Raw genomic sequence first — 21,016 nt, forward strand, 5'->3', positions numbered from 1 at the left:
ACCGCATAAGGAACGCAAAATCAAGGAACATAACACCGGTATGACAAAAACTAGGGTGGCAAGAGTGGAACAAAACACCAGGCATAAGACCGAGCCTTCCACCCTTTACCAAGTATATAGATGCATTAATTAAATAAGTGATATTATGATATCCCAACAAAATCATGTTCCAACATGGAACAACCTGCAAGACACCTGCAACTAGCAACGCTATAAGAGGGGTTGAGCAAAGCTGTAACATAGCCAAACAACGGTTGCTTGGAAGGTGGGTTAGAGGCTTCACATGGCAATATGAGAGGCATGATAAACAAGTGGTAGGTAGCGCGACATAGCGATAGAGCGGACAACTAGCAAGCAAAGATAAAAGTGATATCGAGGGTATGGTCATCTTGCCTGAGATCCCGCTAGGAAGAAGAACGAGTCCATGAAGAAGACAAACAGACATAGTCGAACGAAACCTCACAACTCCGGAACGAAACCGAAGCTAACGAGAGAAGCAAACCGGAAAGAAGCAAACAACATGGTAAACAACCATCACATAAACATGGCACGATGCACAACCAAGTATGATGCATGTCCGGTTTAAAGAGGCATGGCATAGCAAGGCAATTTGCAACAAACAAAACTACAAGTTAAGTGGAGCTCAATATGCATGACTTATTTAGTTCTCTCCCGTTTATGTACCCAACAATATTAAATGTTATTAAACATGACAAGAGGTGAAGCATAAGAAAACTACCTATCTACGCAATTTAAATGAGGCCGGAAGCAACAAACAACAATTCCGGAAAGTCCCCATATGAAATATTTGAATTTGGTATTGTTCTGCCCTAAACACAATTTTAGAGTTATTAAACATGAAGAGTAATGCCACCATGTTAAACTATGCATTTTTCTAGACAAGATGCATATAAAGTTTATTAAATTTCAAATTACGATTATTTAGTTATGAATTAAGCCATTTTAACATGCCATTTATGCAAATTTAAACAAACAACATTTTTAAACATTTTAAACATGGATGAAAGTGGCATATTATGAAACTAGAGGAAAATCTAAGCATTTTACATATATAGTTTGTTTAAATTGGATGCATGCATATTTAGTTATTAACAATGCAAAACAGTGGCATTTCTGTAAATAAGAATGCATTGGAAAATGCTAAAATACACAAACTGGGAAAAAATATGCACGGGCCGGATTGCAGCAACCTGCAGCGGCCCAGGAGGACTTGGCCCGAGTGAGCGCAGGCAAGGGTCGAGCCACTGGGCTAGGCTCTGAGTGTTTGAAACATGGGAGGCGGGGTTCCTTTTGAACCAGTACAAAGCGGAAGCTGGCTTCCTCTTCGTTGCGAGAGAAGAAGGCGACGACGCCGGCGAGCAACGGCGGAGCAGCAGAGCTCAGGATGTGACAGCGGGGTTGCGGAACAGGGGCACGGTGAGGCTGCAAGGGCGCGGGAACAAACGGCTGCTACTAGCCGGTGTCGTGCGCGTGCGCGAGCGGCAGAACAAGGGCTTCGAGAATGAGCTCGAGCAGGAGCTCATCTCGGCCGCGACAGCGAGGCACGGCGAGGCGCTGGCTGTGTGCATGAGCACGTGTGTCACGCATCATGCAGGAGCACAGAGGCGGACAATTGCGGGGAGAGTTGCGGTACGCGCGCGGGCATGCGCAAGCAGGAAACAGAGAGAGAACAGAGGAGCACACCGGCGCGTGCGAGCAGGACAAGGGCAAGCTCGTCGGAGGAAACTCCGGTCAGCAAAAGCCACGACGGAGGGGCGCGATCGATGCACGAGACAAACCCGCACTCCCACGTGCCACCCGCGACACCGAACGGCGACAAAGACATCGTCGGCGTCGGGAGGACAGAGGTGGCGGAGACCAACCCAACACGGCGAACGGCGGGGTGAAACAGGTAACTAGCTGGAAGAAAAACGCACCTACAGAGGATCCTAAGCCTAGCAATGCAAGGAAATGGGCAGGAGGCCACCGGAGGACTCCGGCGACAATGACGCGCAGCGACATGCGAGGTCGGGAAGGAATCGGGAGGGACAAGACGCAAACGAGCAGGACAAAGGCATGAGGAGGATCGGGTGCTCACCACGGCGTGCTTGGCTTGCCAAGAGGTGGTCGGAGACGGTCGGAATCGAGGAAGAAGCAGATCGGCCGCAGGGGAAGAAGACGAAGTAGAGGAAGAAGAGGACGTCGTGGAAGAAGACGATTGCGTCGCCCTTGTCCCCATCTGGCTCCTGATCTGCTTGTAGTCGAAGGAGACTCCGTCGGGGAGCCGACCAGGAGCGAAGACAACGACGGAGGAGGGCTATGGCTGCGGCGGAGCCATGAGAGTGCTTCAGAAGCTCTCTAGGTGGAAGGGGCAACGACTATGGCGACGTGGCTTGGACCTACTGGGTGGCGGCGGCGCGGAGAGGGAGAGAGGGAAACCCTAGGGCGCGGGGCTGCGGTCTTTAAAGGAGGGGAGGCGCGAGTCCGTAGCTGCCCTCGTGGCCATGTGCCTCTGGTCGAGGAGTTTTACTGTGAGAGGGAAACGAGCGAAGGAGGAGGAAGCACGGTAACGAAGGGAGGCTGACAGACAGGCCCCGCGTGGGAGAAAGTGGCTGGCGGCGAAGGAGCTGCTGCTGGGCCGCGGCACTAGTGGGCTGGAGGATGATGCTACTGGTGCTAGAAGGCTGGGGTCCAGGTAAAGCCCATCTCCTGTTACTTTCAAATCTCTGTTTATTTATAAATAAACAAATAAAAGAAGGGAAAAGACCAAGGTTTCTAGAGAAGAATAAGGAGGAAGTAAAAATATTCTTGGGCTCCTGGATTTATGAAGGATTTTAATAAAATGGTTTGGGCATTTTTAAGGCTAGAAAAATAATTCACGTTTGAATTAAATTCAAACTTGAGACATTTTTGAACGAAACCAAAACACATCCAAATGAGCTGAAATTTGGAGAGGTGACTATTGGCATCATTTGGGATTTATAGGGAAAGGCTGAACATTTTCCTGAACAGGAAAAATGTCACAAGAAAATATAAATGGAATAAAGAGGAAAGGAAAAGTTAGATGGGATAGGAACTTGGGTGAACTTGATGAATGGCTGTGGGTATGTGCATGGTGAAGAAATGAGGTGAAGATAAGAAGAAGAGGGTTCACACAAGAACACACAACAAAATTTAAATATGCAAACCAAGGTATGATGATCATGGCATAAACATATAGGAATGAAATATGCAAAACAATTATGATAATGCAACAAACATAAAAAAAACACGACAACAACTACAATAAATGAAAGGCAACTGAGCATCGGTCTCGGGGCGTCACACATTCAGAATAATAAGAAAAATATAATGAAGAACAAAACTTACTAACCTGAAAGCAGCCACATATGGTATAATTGTTCCATATCGAATGCTGAAAAAAATCATCTTATTAGCTATGGAAGTTCAACAATTGTAAATATAGTTCATTTTAGTAATGTAATACCCAGAAAAAAAACATCAGCACTGTCCAAACCCATCATTTCACCTCTCATTTTCAATGTTAAAAGCATGGACTGCACAAACTGTTGTCTTAATACAGCTCTCATTGCACAAGAAAATTAAGAACATGGAGATAGGAGAAGATGTAACCAGTGCATGGTCCATCTCAACCCTCGATGAAGAACCACCAAGCATACTTGAACAACCAAGAAACAAGTGAAGCGGAAGCTCGAGGTAGGAATCATTCAAAATCTGCACCATATGTGATATTAAATGTGTATATCCACGAGGAAATAAGCACCGGCAACAAAAGAGGAATGAATTGAGAGTACCTTGCTTTCAGGATTAGCAGTTTTAACACCATTCGTTGATTGAGCCATGAAACATTGACCAAAACTTGATCGACTGCGCCTACAAGCACAACACGCACGCCACACAACACAAGGGGAAACACCAAATTAGCCGTCAACAAGCCATCTCACTACAATATACACATCAAACCCAATCCAATCGGTGCAACGAAAGATTCAAAACCCACTCACCATGTCATCGCCATCAAACCTCTGAGAACCATTTGTAGAACCTTGCGGCGGTCGGTTGTCTCACCATCCTCACTCCTATAACAGCGACAACGACAACCATTAACAATTTATAACTATTTTGAATTAGACAAAAGGGGTTGGCAGCCCCCAGATTTAGGAGTGCAGGTTTAATTAGCGTTCATCTCAAACAAAGAAATATTCATGGCTTCCTTACTTAACTTGTGCTAGAGTTGCAAATGGAAGTTGATGGTCCTTACGTTGCCAGGAAGAACAAGGCGATGATGTTAGCAAATTAAGTGCAGCTCTAGCACCCTGTGCATGAAATGTATCATGTATCAAACCATCAATTAACTGCCGAAAAACATAAATGTACCATGTGAAGATATAATAACTTCACGAGCGAACTCAATGAGTGTGAACCAACAGAGTGTGGATCACCACAGATTCTGCAGTCAACAACCTTCAGGACAGAGAGAAAATAGCTTCACATATTCTCAGATGGTCAGCATTAGGCAAACACAGGAGATTATACAGATAATTGCATTATGAAATACTCTATAAAGAAGTAAATCACAATATGCTATTATGCTTGCAAGTAATTTTTCTGTAACAGTCTTGCCCCTATTTGATTTTTGATGACTAAAGATATGTAAAATGTACGACACAGAAAATAGAGAAATCATGTTGATGAATAAATTTATAGAGTATATAACCACAGTTACTAAAACAAATCAGAATAGTATCACGTCAAGTTGATCCGAGAAGGTGGTTAAATAGACTAACATGTCTGTGTACCATTTCTCGTTTCTAATTTTAGCACAAGTCAATTCGTCATGATACAATGGATACACACACACATAGTATACTCTACCTAGTCTCAGTCATCCAAAACTGAACCAAAATGTGCTGCACACAGAGTTTGCTCTAGTTTCAGCCATAGCATCTAAGACAGGAGTTTAACCAAAAGGAGATGTGTACAAACTGAAACAAAGCATAATCAAAATGTACAAACTGCAGTTGATGTTCAGATATGGGAGTAGATGGGGAGACGGGAAGCTCACCATGTTGGTGTTGCGTGGAAGGTAAAGAGGGATGTTGGTCTGCTCCTCTGGCCGCTCTACCTGCAGAGATGAGACGAGACGAGACGGCGTCTTTGTCCACCGCCTCATCCCCACGCGGCCACGCCATTGTCACACCTGGCCACTTGGCATGTGTGACCTGGCAACCCTGCGGGTGGGACCCTTCCCGGCGTGTGCGTGTGTGGGTCGCGTGAGTATTTAGCTGGCCACCTGTGGCTGGTGTGGGTATGCGATGTGACCAGTTCAACTCTCACCTAATCTTCCCTCTGCAAGAAAAGTTCATCTTCCTCCCCAAGTCTCGCTCACCCCCTCTCTCGATCCCCTCCCTCTCTGGTTCGTTACAGTTGGTAATCAGAGCCAAAATCGCCCCAAATTTTTTTCTCCCACCGCGCTGGTTGCAGATCGGTAACATCCACCGCGCCGGTGTGTGCTACTCTGGCAAGCTCACCCGAAATCCGTCACGGGGTTCGATCTCCTCCAAGCAAGGCGACGGCGCCCTCCAAAGCTTCGGCGGCGACGCGTCAGGTGCTGGCCGCCATGGACGAGGGCAATAGCAACATCACCAAGATGCTCGAGTCCCTCCTCGCCAAGATGGACGAGCAGAAGGCGGTCCACGACAAGCAGATCGAGATTCAGGCCGCCTTCAACGCGCAGATCTCGCAGGACGTGCGCGGCCTCGCCAGACAGATCGATCTGACGCAGGCCGACGTCGATGCGACTCGCAAGACGATGGAAGGCTCGGCATCGCAATCGGGGTCGGTCACCACCGTGTTGCACCAACCCGCCGCTCCGCAACAACCCCCACCACCACCCCCGCCGCCTCCACACTCGCCGCGCGTGGCCACCGAACAGGGCCGCCAGGCGACCGCCCACGCGCGTCTCGGGGACCATCGACCCCCGTTGATTCCGGTGCCTCCACAGGGCGGACTCGCTGCTCCGGCTGCCGCTCCCTCCCCAACAGCGGACCATTACGGCAACGACTTCCACAAGCCACCGAAGCACGACTTCCCTCGATTCGATGGCTCCGCTCCGTACCTGTGGCTGGATCGCTACCTGGCGTACTTCAAACTCTACAAGGTCGCACCACACAATTGGGTGCCCACCACGGCGCTGTACATCAAAGGCCAAGCAGCGCACTGGCTGCAGGCATTTCGTCAAACACATCGCGGCATCACCTGGGAAGTATTCACGTCCGCCGTGCTCGAGGAGTTCGGTGCCGACGAGTTCGAGGTGGTCATGCACAAGCTGCTGCAACTCCGTCAGACGGCCACAGGAGCCGAGTACCGCGCGGTGTTCGACGAGCAAATGTACCACCTGCTCGCGCTCGATCCGTCCATCAACACCAAGTTCTTCGTCACCCAGTTCATCCTGGGCTTGAAGGACGAGCTACGCACCCCGGTTCGTCTGCAGGCGCCCTCGAGCATCACCAGGGCGTCGGTGTTGGCACGCATTCAAGAGGAGGAACTGGGCACGACGCGCGCGCGCCCACGCATCACACCAGCGGGGCGACCCCCACCGGCGGCGCGCCACAACAACCACGGGCGGCCGCGCCCAACCACGCCCCCACGGACGACTACGCGCGCGAGCGGCAACTGCGCGACTATCGCCGCGCCAATAATTTGTGTTTCAAGTGCGGCGACCGCTACTCGCGGGAGCACCGGTGCGCTCAGCCCGCCCAGCTGCTCACCATCAGCATCGGGGATCACGGCGAGGTGCTCTCCGACGACACCATCCACGCTCTGCAACTTCTCGACGACCCTGGACCGGTCGCGCAGCCGCCCACTCCTGCTGGGGACGCTCCCGAGTGCTGCCTCCTCTCGTCGCACGCTCTGGACGGCACGGACTCGGCGACCACGATCCGCCTGCGCGCACTGGTGGGCAACCAGGTCATGCTGCTTCTCCTGGATTCGGGCAGCTCGCATAGCTTCGTCAACAAGTCTTTTGTTGATCGTCTCGGGTTGAAGACAGAAGAAATGTCGCGCGTGGACGTGCGCGTCGCCAACGGTGACCGTCTTTCCTGCAACCGCATCGTCCCCGAGCTCAAGTGGCGGATGCAAGGGCACATGTTCGCCACTCCGATGCGCGAACTGGACATTGGCGCCTACGACGGCATCCTTGGCATGTACTGGCTCGCCCAGCACAGTCCCATGACCTTCCACTGGCAGGACAAATGGGTCAAGTTCACTCACGAAGACGAAGAGGTCACGCTCCGGGGCGTGCCCACGAAGGCATCCACCACCCTCAAGGCGATCAAACCAGACAAGTTGCGCAAGATGATCGCGGGCAACGACGTGTGGGCGATGGCCATGGTGGACACTTGCGGCCGCGCACCACCACCGCGGCGTAAGTGCGCCAGTCAGACGCCGCTCGCTGATCTGTTGGAGGAGTTCGCCGATGTGTTCACGGCGCCGCAAGGGCTTCCCCCACACCGGCAGTACGATCATGCCGTCACACTGGGTGAGGGCGCGGTCCCCGCGAACACGCGTCCGTACCGCTACTCGCCGCTCCAGAAGGACGAGATCGAGCGCCAGGTCAAGGAAATGCTCGACGCCGACCTGATCACGCACAGCGTGAGCCCGTACGCCGCGCCGGTGCTGCTGGTCAAGAAGAAGGACGGCACCTGGCGGTTCTGCGTCGACTATCGCCGCCTTAATGACGCGACCATCAAAAACAAGTTCCCCTTTCCCATCATCGACGAGTTACTCGATGAGCTTGCTAGTGCCGCGGTCTTCTCCAAACTGGACTTGCGCGCCGGCTACCATCAGATCAGGATGCGCGAGGAGGACGAGCACAAGACAGCGTTCAAGATGCACCACGGACATTTCCAGTTCAGAGTCATGCCGTTCGGCCTCACGAACGCGCCAGCCACGTTCCAGTGCCTAATGAACGCTATATTTGGTAAGTACGTGCACAAGTTTGTGATCATCTTTCTGGATGACATTCTTGTCTTCAGCGAAACCATGGCGGAGCACCTGGAGCACCTGCGCATCATCTTCGAGCTCCTTCGCGCACACCAACTCTACATCAAGGAGTCCAAGTGCACGTCCGCCGCGGATCACATCGACTACCTCAGCCACGTGATCCCCAAGGAGGGTGTGGCCACAGACAAGGAGAAAACGAGCGTGATGGAGCAATGGCCGACGCCGGCGAACGCCACCGAGCTGCGTGGGTTTCTGGGCCTCACCGGCTACTACAGAAAATTCGTGCCACACTACGGCATCATCGCCAAGCCGCTGACACAGATGCTCACCAAGAAAGGCTTCGCCTGGACGGAGCAAGCTCAAGCGGCCTTCGAGCAGCTCAAGACGGCGATGGTCACCACGCCCATGCTCACGCTCTCCGATTTCGACAAGCTGTTCTCGATCGAGACGGACGCGTGCGACACAGGGGTGGGCGCGGTGCTCGTCCAGGAAGGCCACCCGGTCGCCTACTTCAGCAAGGCCTTGGGGTGCGCAACCAGCAACTGTCGACGTACGAGAAGGAGTTTCTGGCGGTGATGATGGCGATCGACAAATGGCGCCCGTATCTGCAACGCGGCCCCTTCGACATCCTTACGAACCACAAGTCCCTCTGCAACCTGGGCGAGCAGCACCTCGAGACCGAGCTGCAACGCAAGGCCATGGCGAAACTGGTGGGACTGCAATTCCGGTTTTAGTACAAGCGGGGACTGGACAATGGCGCGGCCGATGCCTTGTCGTGCGTCGGCAAGCAGCTCGACCTGGCCGCGCTCTCGACGTGCCAGCCAGCATGGATCCAGGAAGTGCTCAACTCATACTCCACGGACCAAGATGCCCAGGATCGTCTTCAGAAGCTCGCCCTGGCCAGCCCGGACGAGGACGGCTACGAGCTGCATCGCGGCGTCATTCGACGCCAAGGTCATCTGTGGATCGGCGCCAACACCGTGCTCCGCACCAAGCTCATCACCGCGCTCCACAACAGCGCCGTGGGTGGCCACTCCGGCGTCACGGCGACGTACCAACGCGTGAGCAAGCATTTCGAGTGGCGTGGCCTGAAGCGCGGCGTCGAGGAATTCGTGCAATAGTGCGCGATCTGTCAGCGGGCGAAGCACGAGCACTGCAAGCCGGTCGGACTCCTGGCCCCTCTCCCAGTACCTACCGCGCCATGGGAGGATCTCACGATGGATTTCGTGGAAGGGCTACCCGTGTCGGACGGCGCGGACACGATCATGGTGGTGGTGGATCGGTTCACCAAGTTCGCCCATTTCGTGCCCCTGCGCCACCCGTTCCACGCACCGCAAGTGGCGAAGGCCTTCTGGGACAATATGGTGAAGCTCCACGGCATTCTTGCGTCGATCGTCTCCGACCACGACAAGGTGTTCACCAGCAACCTGTGGAAGCAACTGTTCGCCGGAGCAGGCACCAAATTGCTCTACTCCACCGCGTACCACCCGCAGACAGACGGCCAGAGCGGGCGCGTGAATCAGTGCATGGAGATGTATCTCCGGTGCGCGGTGCACGACGCGCCGCGCCAGTGGCGTCGCTGGCTGCCCATGGCCGAATTCTGGTACAACTCGACGTTTCATGCCTCGCTCAACTGCACCCCCTTCAAGGCGCTCTATGGGCGGGAGGCCAATCTGGGAGCGACATGGACTGGGCGGCGCACACGGAGCACATCCGCGCCCAGCTGGAGCGCGCTCAGCGCCGGTTCAAGAAGCAGGCAGATCACAACCGCACCGAGCGCCAGTTTCAGGTCGGCGAGCAAGTGCTGCTGAAGCTGCAACCCTACACGCAGCGCTCGGTCATCAACCGGCCCTGCGCCAAGCTCGCCTTCAAGTTCTTCGGCCCGTACACCGTCCTCGAGAAGATCGGCCTCATGGCGTACAAGCTCTCCCTGCCGCCCGCGAGCCAGGTGCATCCGGTCTTCCACGTATCCCAGTTCAAGCCATTCACGCCGGACTATATGCCGGTGTACGCAGAGCTGCCGCGCGTGCCGGACCTCTCCGTGTCGACGACGGCACCAACGCAGCTGCTGGAACGGCGCATGATGAAGCGCGGGAATGCTGTCATCGTGCAAGTCAAGGTGCAGTGGGGCGAAGGAGCGTTAGCCGCCATGACATGGGAGGACTGCGAGGTTCTCCGGCAGCGGTTTCCGGCGGCAGCCATTTGGGAGGACTCGGAGCCAAGCTCCCAGGAGGAAGCTCAGTCTTAAGGGGGAGAGAATGTCACACCTGGCCACTTGGCATGTGTGACCTGGCAACCCTGCGGGTGGGACCCTTCCCGGCGTGTGCGTGTGTGGGTCGCGTGAGTATTTAGCTGGCCACCTGTGGCTGGTGTGGGTATGCGATGTGACCAGTTCAACTCTCACCTAATCTTCCCTCTGCAAGAAAAGTTCATCTTCCTCCCCAAGTCTCGCTCACCCCCTCTCTCAATCCCCTCCCTCTCTGGTTCGTTACAGCCATCTCCTTCAACGCACGCACGCACGCACGGAGAAAATGGATTTCATTGTGGGCTGCTCCTCCCATGGCCACCCTCCGCCTGCTGGACATCATCTCGTTCTCGCACCCCGGCCTGGAGCGCTTTGGTTCCGTCTCGACCGGCTCGTCCACGCTGTGCACGCTCAGCCTTGACGGGAGGGGAGTGGGCAGTGGCGACGGTGAAGTCAGGGAAGGAGGGCGTCGCGGGGAAGTGTCAGCCCACATGGTCCTTCACCAGTGGGTGGTTCCCGGCATCGCCCTCTTCCGGCAAGGCCACCCTGCATCTCCTCGTGTTCACCATCTCCCGCAACGGTGGCGCGGCGCGTCGAGCAGCCGGCCACCGCGAGGAGGCCGCTGCACGGACCCGACGCTCCAACTCCTCTTCGTCTTGTTCGAACAATGCAACCGCGGCGAGGAGATCCGTGACCGACGAGGAAAGACACAAAGGAGGGAGGCTGGTGGCACGGGGAAGAGGAGGGGCTCGGAGTAGGTGCGGCGGCGCGAGGAGAATTGAGGGAGATGAGAGGAGAGGAGGCGGCGGCATCAAAAGCGAGAAGGGGCTGGTGCGGAGACCCCGGGCTAGGTCTTGCCCAATTGCGTCTGCCCCTTTTTACCTATTCTTTTTTTTTCTCTTGCTAGCACAGTAAAAATGACTTTTACCTATTCTTTTCTTTTTCTCTCTTGCTAGCACAGTAAAAATGACGAGGTGGAACACGCAAGGAGACGCCATTCACGCGACCCTTATTGTGTTGTATGTTGTATTGCAATGACTCAGCCAAGGCAACAAAATTGGACGTGATGACTACTCTGTGTATCTATCTACACTTGGCAATTGCCATGCTTGCTAATCTCAAACTTGTGCATCCGTTCTCATTGTCCATCTGGTCTGGTTAGTTGGTGGGTAGGCTCCCACATATGCCTCGGTCATCCATCCTCTCATAGAAAAGCATGTACGCCTCGCACCCGAGAACTTCTTCCAGGGGGACTTCCTTGATGCCGCGATCGCTTGCGCAAACCCATGAGGAAGAACCACTGCTCTGCTGCTTGCGACCTGCCCTCACATAAGCAACATAGTGCCCTATACTCAAGGCGTGGCCACGGTGCTCAATGACACCAACTAGACGATAGCTGGAGTTACCTTTGTCCTGGGAACTGAAGAGTAGAAAAAGGTAATAAATAGTTAGACCAGATGCAAGGAAATCTAAAGATTAAGCTGGAGTACCAACAATGCAACGTCTTTCTTCAAACAACAAACTGGACATTTGTTAACAAGAAAGCTCTATCAGATTAACAAAATAATATGGTGTATCTCAAGTGACTGATTACATACTTACTAATCATAACTCTTCTTGGAAATAAAGGCTCATACTAGTTCTCAACAGGCCATTCAAAGATGTTAGGTTTGTATATATATAAATAATATAATATCCATCCAATTGCAATTCTATAACCAGAACTATACTTAACAATCCAAACTTCAAACAGATTTTTCCCGGTTAGGCATTTCAAGGCACCTACTAATCACCTACAGGCCAAAAATGTTATACACTACACCAAGGTGATGATAATATAATCATAACTTGGTCAGTGATACTGATACACTGCCAAGGTGAATAGAGTTTGTACTCGACGGCCTGGACATCTGATACATATTCCAATATGGTATCCTATACCAAAAAAGAAAAAATAACAGTTTCAATGGCACAGGGTTCTGGTGATCTGCTCCATATCAGGCTGTCAGTACACACTCAAATTATGCTGATGCCTTCAGACGATTCAGTTAAGCTTGCAATTATCGTGGCCTGACAAGTACGAAATGCTAATCTGAACCAAGAAAAAAATTGTAGTCTGAACCTGAACCTATAAAATACTCCCACCGTCCCAAAATAAGTGTCTCAACTTTGTACTAACTCTAGTACAAAGTTGTACTAAGCTTGAGACACTTGTTTTGGGACGGAGGAAGTAGTTTACAAACTTACATATAAATTCCTGAAGTCTGACATATTTTTTTGTGTTCAAAACCTTCATTTCTGTAACCTGCAATGCCTATTTTTGAAGAGAAGGAATACTCCTAAAGCTTTGTAGAAGCAAACTATGACACAAAATAGTTGCTGGATTTCTAAAGGTAAGGACTTAATGGAACAGAAATAAAAGAACAGTCTTAGAAATTGCTGTATAGAACTATCAGAAGTCGGTACCTGGGGTCCATGAACGGTCCTGCATCAAGAATCTCCTTAAAGCTCACATGTCCTCTCTCTTTAGAAAGAGCATTGGTGAATCTCTTCAGTTGAATGGTTAACACAGGTGGCAGCTTAGCAATCAATTGTATTTGAAAACCACCAGTCTCATGTTTCTGCTCAATTCGGTTTTCTTCCACTTGTTGCGCACTATGATCATCCAGCTTTACCTGCTTCCCACTGCCTTGATTTTGGTCGCTGGTATCCTGACTATCCTGGGCACTCAGCAGGTCAGTCTGTTTATCAGTTGGAAAGGAACTAGGTGTAGCTTCCTGAACAACTTCATGACTTTTAGATTTTTTATTGGTAGTGCTGCAAGAGGCCGAGTTCTTTTCATCATAGCTCATCCCTGAAGTGATTTCTTCACTAATTCTGTCTTCAGAAAGAATAACTTGATGATGTGCATCTGAACCATGTGTTTGTCTATTTGGAGAAGTACAATGTACCGACAAGCTATTCAAATCATTAGATCGTTCACTTGGGCATGTTTTCCCGTCTGATAATTCAGTCTGGTCTCCTTCAACTGCTCGATTTACATTGGTACTTGCTATCATCGGTTCACCATTTTCACTTCCATTTGTTCTCGGCAGCTCAACAACCTTGGAACAGTTATCACATTTCCATCCCATCGGACAATAGCAAAGAAGTGTCAAGCAGTCCTCGAGCGATGCAGCAGAGTTCATATGTACTGCCTCATCATCAGTAATATCACTGCTCTGAGCTCTCCCCTTGTCTTCTGTAGTAAGTTCTACTGAGTAAGTGTTCTCCTTGGCTTCTATATCAACAAGTGGAGGTGGACCAGTACCTTCTGGACTGTGAGGATCTACTATTGATTCATCCATCCGTTCAGTGTCATCAAACAAGTTAGGAATGAAATCAAGAACTTTTATTGGCACTTCAATGATCTCTCGTGGGACATTGTTTTTCTGAGTCTGCAAACGACCGTGGGCAACATCCTCCACTTCAGTAGAATCTGCAGATTCAAGCATACAGGGATTTAGTTTTATCAGCATTGGCAAGATCATGCAACCAGAAACCCTCATCCTTTGCATATTTAAGAATCTTTATCCACCACGTTCTAAGCTCTCTTTTTTCGACAATATCCATACACGCTTAAGTTAACTAACCATTTTGAGTAACACTTATTTTATGAAGGTAAGGACTCAAGACCCTGAGCTATCTTCAAATGTCAATTTAAACTACCACACTATACCAAACACTTTTTTCATGCTAAGACTGGTGAAACATCCAGCCCAATTTTTCATAGCCACCCCGAAGGCTTTGTTGCTACTTTTTAATGCATATGTAAAATATCCTTCACAATTTTCTCTACTTAGCTATTACCGGAGCTCCAGCCGGAAAGTGTTATGTGTTCCTGTGTTCAGAAAAATAGCTAGCTGGTACTAGATCTCACTATTCCACACCTGCCGGCCTGTTCCACATTATATGTTTTAAGTTAGCTAGAGGAGCACATAGACTTACCAACTTTCAAAGGCTTGGGTGTTTTCTCCATGGCCTTATCTCCAAATTCTGAACCAGGAAACTGAGAATCGCCGCCTTCAGAAATTGTATGAATCTTTTCTCCATCAGTCTTGTCGGTTTGTTCGAATAGTTCCTTGCGAGTCTTCGTCGGAGATCCACGGCTTCTGGTCATTGGTGGTAACGTAACACTTCTGGCTGGACAATCCTTTGATGGCAGCGCCAGTTGGAGCTCATCGAATTGCAGATCCAAAACTGATTTAGTTGGGCAACTTATGCAGTATAAGGTCTGACGCAACCAGCCCCCGAAAATGGAATTGCCAATTGTATGAAACTCTGCACCCCCATGCAATTTGTTTAGTTCCTTTGTCTCCTCTTCCAAAGCACTGCGCAAAGATGTAAGAAACTCTTGGCTATCCTGCATAAGAGAGCCCTTGAACTGCGGATTAAACACCCGCATATCTTTCAATAGCATCTCTGGATCCAGCGGGCGTCTGGCATCATTTGTGCTGCTTGTCTCCACAAACAATTGCTTCAGGTGCAGACCAATTCTCCCCAGCCGAGCACCCAGTCCTAAAATTGTTGTCCTCAGCTCACCGAGCGCAAGGAGGCACTGCAGCAGTGCATTCATGTAGCATGTGTTTCCAAGATTTGGCAACCCTCTGATAACACAGCCATTTCCATTAGCGTACCCAGACGCATCATCCCCGGTCACTATTGCCCACAGATCCTTTGTATAACTCTCGGCCACATTTCCCCACTCATCCCATCCATTGCTGGCCGACATTGCCCGCTCATCCCTTTTATTTCTGGCCACAGTTGCCCACTCATCATTGCTCAGCTTGTCCTGGCCGAGCTTCAGAACGTGCCCACACTCGAAGCAGTAGCCCTTATACGGTTCATTGTACCACAGAGCAACCCAATGGTAGTCCCTGGTGGCGTGCCAGCGGGCGTGTCCCTGCGGATTTTCCATGTCCCCATTCTCCCCGGTGCAGAAAGTAGAGGTGCACTCCGTGCACACCATCAACCCAGCAGCAGCTCCCCTCCAGGTGCAGGTGGTCATGCATGGGAAATGCTCGCACTCTGGGGGTTTCTCGGCGGTCTTGATATCACGCACCATATCATCCAGCTCCTCCCTGTCCTTGAACAAGTGCTCGCATGACCCGATGCCGTATGTGCAGTCGCTGGTCTCCTCCGCTTCCCCCGTCGATGGCGACTCGCTCAACAACACCGGCGCCTTAGACACAGGCAGGTCCAGGTGCGGGTATTTCTGAGTGTTCTCAGCCGCAGACGCAAGCAACAGAAGGTCCATGGGCGGGGGTTTCTGCGGGTTCTCAGCAGACCCCGTCTCGCACCCTTCCTTTGCAACGCTGGCCATTATTCCCCAGCCATCCTTTGCAACGCTATCCCCCGGCATTTGCTGATCCTTTTCGTTTCTGGCCGCCACTGCATAGTCATCTTCGCTCCAGTCACTGAGCCTCATAGGGCGTGCACACAAGAAGCAGTATCCCAAATTCGGTTCATCGCACCACTGAGCAACCCAATGCTGGTGCTCGCCGGCATGCCAGCGGGCGTGTCCCTGCGGATTTTCTATGTCCACCGGCCACCCAAAGCAGAAAAAATAGGCGCAGTCTATGCACTTCATCATCCCTTGGTCGTCCTCACTGGCTCCCTTCCAGGTCGTCTTGCAACTACGACGCCGGCACTTCCGAGGCTCCTTGAGGACCTTGTTTGCGACCTTGAGATCACGTACCACCGTATCCAGATCGAAAAGTATGTGGTCGCACCGCCCGCTGTCGTCCATACTGTTGACGGTACTGTCGCTGCTGGTTGCCGCCTCCGCTTCCTCGGATGATGGCCACTCGCTCCACCCCGTCGGAGACGCAGACACGCCGCTGCATCCAGGACCAGCCGCAGCCAGCGGGTCCAGGCGCGGGGACTTCTGCGGGCTCTCGGACGCCTCCTCCGCCCTCTCCCTCTTCTCCTCTACCATCACGCCTGCTGCCTGGAAACTAAGAAACAACAAGAATGAGTCGGTGAATTCTGAACCCCAAAAACAGAACAGTACGGGAAGAGAAAAAACCGGACTAGAGGTGACCAAAAAAAAAAACTCCGTCAGGAAGCAACCAACACCAAAAATCCCAGCGATCATCAAGGGTTAGCGGCGCCAATAACTTTCCTGGAGCGAAAATCCCGAAGAATCGGAGAACGAGAAAAAAAAACTCCACTAACAAAACGAGAAGATATCGAACATTCAGGTAGCGAGCATCAAGAGCTTCGCAGCTTTAGGGCGGAAAGGCAACCGGGAACGCCGGCGGAGCGGAGGACAGGGGAAAACTCCGCCGTCAAGGCATGAAGAACCCGAGCATTCAGGCGGAGAAACACACGAGAGCGGCCCCGCGGATCCGATTCGGGGGGGCGAGAGAAACCCACCAGCAACACGCGATCAAGCAGGCAGGCAAGCACGCGCGCACCCAGCGACGCGGGATTAGCCGGGGAGGAGACGAGGCTTACCGGAGGCGGCGAGGGAAGAGGACTCGGAGGGAGGACCGAGCGGAGCAGCGGCGTGGGCAGCGAGGCGGCGAAAGGGAGGGAGGCGGTTTCGCTGGTCGGGGGGACGGTGGCGCCGGGGCTGGTTTGGTGGGCTGGGCGAGGAGCTGATGCGGCCATGCGTACCGCCGGAATGGATTTTATCTCGGGGGTTAGGCAAGATTCTGAGGCCCTGCCCGGCCCGGTATGACCGTGGTTCCGGTTTTGGAGGACAGAACTTGGGCTCGATCAAAAAAAAAACTTGACGCCAACAAATACAGTGAGCAAATTTCTCGACAAAATCTGATAAGCATTTACCCCTAAAAGAAATCTGATAAGCAAATACACTCCAAATCAAATGGGATAAGCAAATCAGTTTCTACAACCTCTCTTCCCTATAGTTATAAAAAACGCATTTCTATGTCCCACAAGTTACCCGATATCATGAGATGGCTCATATAAACATAGTTGATATAGCCTTTGGGCATGTTCCTTGTTTTTATTTTCGTACAAGGTGTTCTTGTATGGTTTATGGTCTTCACAAAAAGAGAAAAGGGTGCCGCTAGCCGTACATCCAACTGTCTCGGACGCGGAGATAAATTCGGATGTATGTGGCCACCAAATATAGAGGGGGCGGATATAGATTATCCCTTCAAAAGTAAAGCTAATTTACCGAATATGCAATGACATCTCTTCTTGTGCATCATCATTGACTATTGGTGACACTGGTAACGACCAATCCATGACATAGTTTTATCATAGGACTAATAATCCATAACATAGTATTTGAGGTACGAACATATCTGTATCTTGATCATGTTCTTCAAATCACTGGATAAACATGCTCGAAGTTAACTCTTATGGTCACAAAATGTCATCATCAAGACCCTTCGCCCCTATAAATTCAACATTGTGTCTTGATAAATGATAGAACCTTTCGTGGGCCTAAAACCAAAGATCGGAGACTGGAAGATTACCATAGATTTAGGAGGATGATGAGCTTACCCTTCCAAATATTTCTCTCAGAAGGATGGGAGAGTGCTTTGGAGGGTCCCAGGAACACTCCGCAACTGCATACCACACTCGCTAGCGGGGCTAAGGGCCTTTCCAATGCGGATCATTAAAGGGCCTCATCAAATATCCGCAGACATGACTGGACGTGTCCACGAACAGCCTGAGCATCCAACCACGTCCTCAAATTTGGACTATGGGCTATGAATGATAGTGAGTTAGATGAACCGAGAGGACAAATATATGAGTGTGATGCATTAGTTGTGGGGGGCATGGTCTAAGTGACAGTGTCCCGGGCGGGCGTCCATACTCCCTCAGAGATCCTCCCAAGTTGAGGACGGTTTGTGGGATTTTGTGTGTCCAAACTAGTCTGTGGACATTTGATGACTAGCATTGGAGGTAGTGTTCGGACTCCGGTCTGGACATTTTGTGACCCATGTTGGAGACGCCCTAAGTGTTGCAAACATATGAGGAACAAGTATTTTTTGGATTTTTTTTTCTTGTGCATCCTCACAATTCATAATGCATTAAAGACAAGGGTTTTCACACCATGAAAGCTCAAACTCAAATGTTAAGCCACATCATACACAATTATAATACTCTACACATAAACGCTTAATTATTTCACTTGGTTCTCCGGCTAGCATGCACCACTAGATCAAGACCACTTCATCGTCATAAAATCTACTCACGTAAAAGGCGTAAGGCTCCCTGTTTCGCTCGTCTTGTGTTTAGTGACACCTCTCCCCATGTATGTTTTCCTCAGCACCCCATTCCTTACCTCACATGGTTTTCACATAACTTTGAGGTAAACGTAGTACCTCTATTTTTATTTTCATTGTAGGATTGCAAATAAAAATATTAGATACCACAAATATTCTACCAGTCTAATATGAGAGTTCTTGGAAGATACCAAAGCAACTACAAAGACAGACACCTAGCAGCATAAACATGAACAGTAGATTCAACATATACTAAAAAAATACAACACTATGCAAACATGAAACTTCAATGTAGATCAAATACAAGAATAGATGATAAATTCCCGAAAGAGTTCAGATATACCTCTTCTCCTCTTCTCAATATGTTTTACATCTTTTAATCGCCGAGAACAAATTCAGTTATGTCTTTTTGTTCTACACCATTGTTGCTCCAAGACAATAGTTCCTGAAAAGAATAACCGACTAGTAGAACAAACAACTAGCTAGAAGAGAGAGAAAAAAGAATGATTTTTCCACAGCTAAGCCATTCCACTTCTTGCATCCGTTGTTTATAAAAATATTTGTACCCATGGAATGGGCCCCATACGAACAAGTATATGCTTTAAAGTTGCGAACATATTACAGATAGTTACCGATGTTAGAGATACCACGGGCAAATCAACATGACGAAGAACAAAAAGCAATCAGGAGACACGAGATCTTAACGTGGAAAACCCCTCCAACACGAAGGGGGAAAAACACGGGCGCCAGCCAGCCAAACTTCACTATGTTGGGGAAGGTTACAAACACCGAGGATTTACAACTGATTAACTTATCACATGCGGCGGCTTACAAGAGGTATATATAACTGATCCGTACCGCGGGGGGGGGGGGGGGGGGGGCTTGGGCCTCGCTCCGCTCGCTCATCAGAAGTTGGCCTTTCTCTTTATACTTGAATTTGGAGCATAACATAACAACCGAGGTCTATGCGAGGGGAGATAGATGATATACCCCAACATATTTCCAAATCATGTCATAGATCGGCGTCCCACAATATATGTGCCCGCACATGCGTGCCACCAACCGCCTCCCTATGATACTTCAACACTCTTCTTAATTAGTTTCCTTTAGTTTTTAGATGCTAGTAGATTAAATCAATAAATGATATGACCTTAAGTTTTCTATTGATAATATGGAGTAGCTTGCACCGGAAATAATCTAGCATCTTTGGTGCTTAAAAAGAACATAAGGTCTCGTATTAGGACCTATATGTGTTCCTGAAGGAAATATGCCCAAGACGCAATAATAAAGTTGTTATTTCATATTTCCTTATTCACGATAAAGGTTTACTATTCATGCTAGAATTGTATTGATCGAAAACCTAAATACATGTGTGAATATATAGACAAACACTGTGTCCCTAGTAAGCCTCTACTAGACTAGCTCGTTGATCAAAGATGGTTAAGGTTTCCTAACCATAGACATGTGTTGTCATTTGCTAATGGGATCACATCATTAGGAGAATGATGTGATGGACAAGACCAATCTGTTAGCTTAGCATATTGACCGTTCAGTTTTATTGCTATTGCTTTCTTCATGTCAAATACATATTCCTTCGACTATGAGATTATGCAACTCCCGGATACCGGAGGAATACCTTGTGTGCTATCAAACGTCACAATGTAACTGGGTGATTATAAAGATGCTCTACAGGTATCTCCGAAGGTGTTTGTTGGGTTGGCATAGATCGAGATTAGGATTTGTCACTCCAAGTATCGGAGAGGTATCTCTGGGCCCTCTCGGTAATGCACATCATAAGAAGCCTTGCAAGCAAAGTGACTAATGAGTTAGTTGTAGGATGATGTATTACGAGACGAGTAAAGAGACTTGCCGGTAACGAGATTGAACTAGGTATGTAGATACCGACGATCGAATCTCGGGCAAGTAACATACCGATGGACAAAGGGAATAACGTATGTTGTCATAACGGTTCGACCGATAAAGATCTTCGTAGAATATGTAGGATAGGAGCCAATATGAGCATCCAGGCTCCGCTATTGGTTATTGACCGGAGAAGTGTCTCGGTCATGTCTACATAGTTCTCAAACCTGTATGGTCCGCACGCTTAACGTTCGATGACGATATAGTATTTATATGAGTTTTGTGATTTGGTGGCCGAATGTTGTTCGGAGTCCCGGATGAGATCATGGACATGAGAGGAGTCTCGAAATGGTCGAGAGGTAAAGATTGATATATAGTACGATGGTATTCGGACACCGAAAGTGTTCCAGAGGGTATCGGGTACTTATCGGGTCACCGGAAAGTGTTTCGGGTACCCCCAGCAATCCTATGGGCGATATGGGCCTTGTGAAGGAACACACCAGCCCACAAGGGGTTAGTGCACCCTATAAGGCTATAGGAGGAGGAGAAGGAAAGGGGGAAGGGAAAGGAAAGTGTGGATTAGGATTCCCACTTCCTTCCCTCAGCCCCCTCTTTCCTTCCCCTTCATGCATACATGGGA

General features: G+C 50.0%; 2 protein-coding genes across 3 annotated transcripts; both read right to left on the bottom strand.

Moving 5' to 3' along the window:
* Nucleotides 1–393: 393 nt before the first annotated feature.
* On the bottom strand, nucleotides 394–10,994 carry LOC123151705 (uncharacterized). 2 transcript variants are annotated; one of them, XM_044571373.1, is made up of 5 exons: nucleotides 4,026–5,914; nucleotides 3,816–3,894; nucleotides 3,530–3,735; nucleotides 3,374–3,415; nucleotides 394–484 (listed from the first exon to the last, which is right to left on the bottom strand). In XM_044571373.1, exons 1-5 carry the CDS (start codon nucleotides 4,055–4,057, stop codon nucleotides 460–462), a joined length of 384 nt encoding a protein of 127 aa, XP_044427308.1. In that variant the 5' UTR covers nucleotides 4,058–5,914; the 3' UTR covers nucleotides 394–459. The 2 variants fall into 2 exon arrangements, 1 of the variants encoding a protein (XP_044427308.1); XR_006475781.1 differs by lacking the exons at nucleotides 394–484; nucleotides 3,374–3,415 and having other exon boundaries at nucleotides 3,471–3,735; nucleotides 4,026–10,994.
* Nucleotides 10,995–11,182: 188 nt separating this feature from the next.
* LOC123151704 (ubiquitin carboxyl-terminal hydrolase 16) lies at nucleotides 11,183–16,947 on the bottom strand. The gene is made up of 4 exons (XM_044571372.1): nucleotides 16,769–16,947; nucleotides 14,258–16,259; nucleotides 12,737–13,748; nucleotides 11,183–11,690 (listed from the first exon to the last, which is right to left on the bottom strand). The coding sequence occupies exons 1-4, from the start codon at nucleotides 16,922–16,924 to the stop codon at nucleotides 11,429–11,431; spliced, it is 3,432 nt and encodes a 1,143-aa protein (XP_044427307.1). The 5' UTR covers nucleotides 16,925–16,947; the 3' UTR covers nucleotides 11,183–11,428.
* Between the last annotated feature and the right edge of the window lie 4,069 nt (nucleotides 16,948–21,016).

Source organism: Triticum aestivum, chromosome 7A, assembly GCF_018294505.1.
Source record: "Triticum aestivum cultivar Chinese Spring chromosome 7A, IWGSC CS RefSeq v2.1, whole genome shotgun sequence".
In the NCBI taxonomy this organism is placed as follows: domain Eukaryota; kingdom Viridiplantae; phylum Streptophyta; class Magnoliopsida; order Poales; family Poaceae; genus Triticum; species Triticum aestivum.

Excerpts from the sequence above, each read along its gene's own strand:
- LOC123151705 (XM_044571373.1), bottom strand. The coding sequence starts at position 4,057 with ATGGTTCTCAGAGGTTTGATGGCGATGACATG. Across the intron at positions 3,736-3,815 it reads CTGCTAATCCTGAAAGCAAG|ATTTTGAATGATTCCTACCT; the intron begins GTACTCTCAATT and ends CATATGGTGCAG. Across the intron at positions 485-3,373 it reads CCATATGTGGCTGCTTTCAG|CTTCGGTTTCGTTCCGGAGT; the intron begins GTTAGTAAGTTT and ends TTCTCTCGTTAG.
- LOC123151704 (XM_044571372.1), bottom strand. The coding sequence starts at position 16,924 with ATGGCCGCATCAGCTCCTCGCCCAGCCCACCAAACCAGCCCCGGCGCC. Across the intron at positions 16,260-16,768 it reads CTCTTCCCTCGCCGCCTCCG|GCAGCAGGCGTGATGGTAGA; the intron begins GTAAGCCTCGTC and ends CTTAGTTTCCAG. Across the intron at positions 13,749-14,257 it reads ACCCAAGCCTTTGAAAGTTG|ATTCTACTGAAGTGGAGGAT; the intron begins GTAAGTCTATGT and ends TTGAATCTGCAG.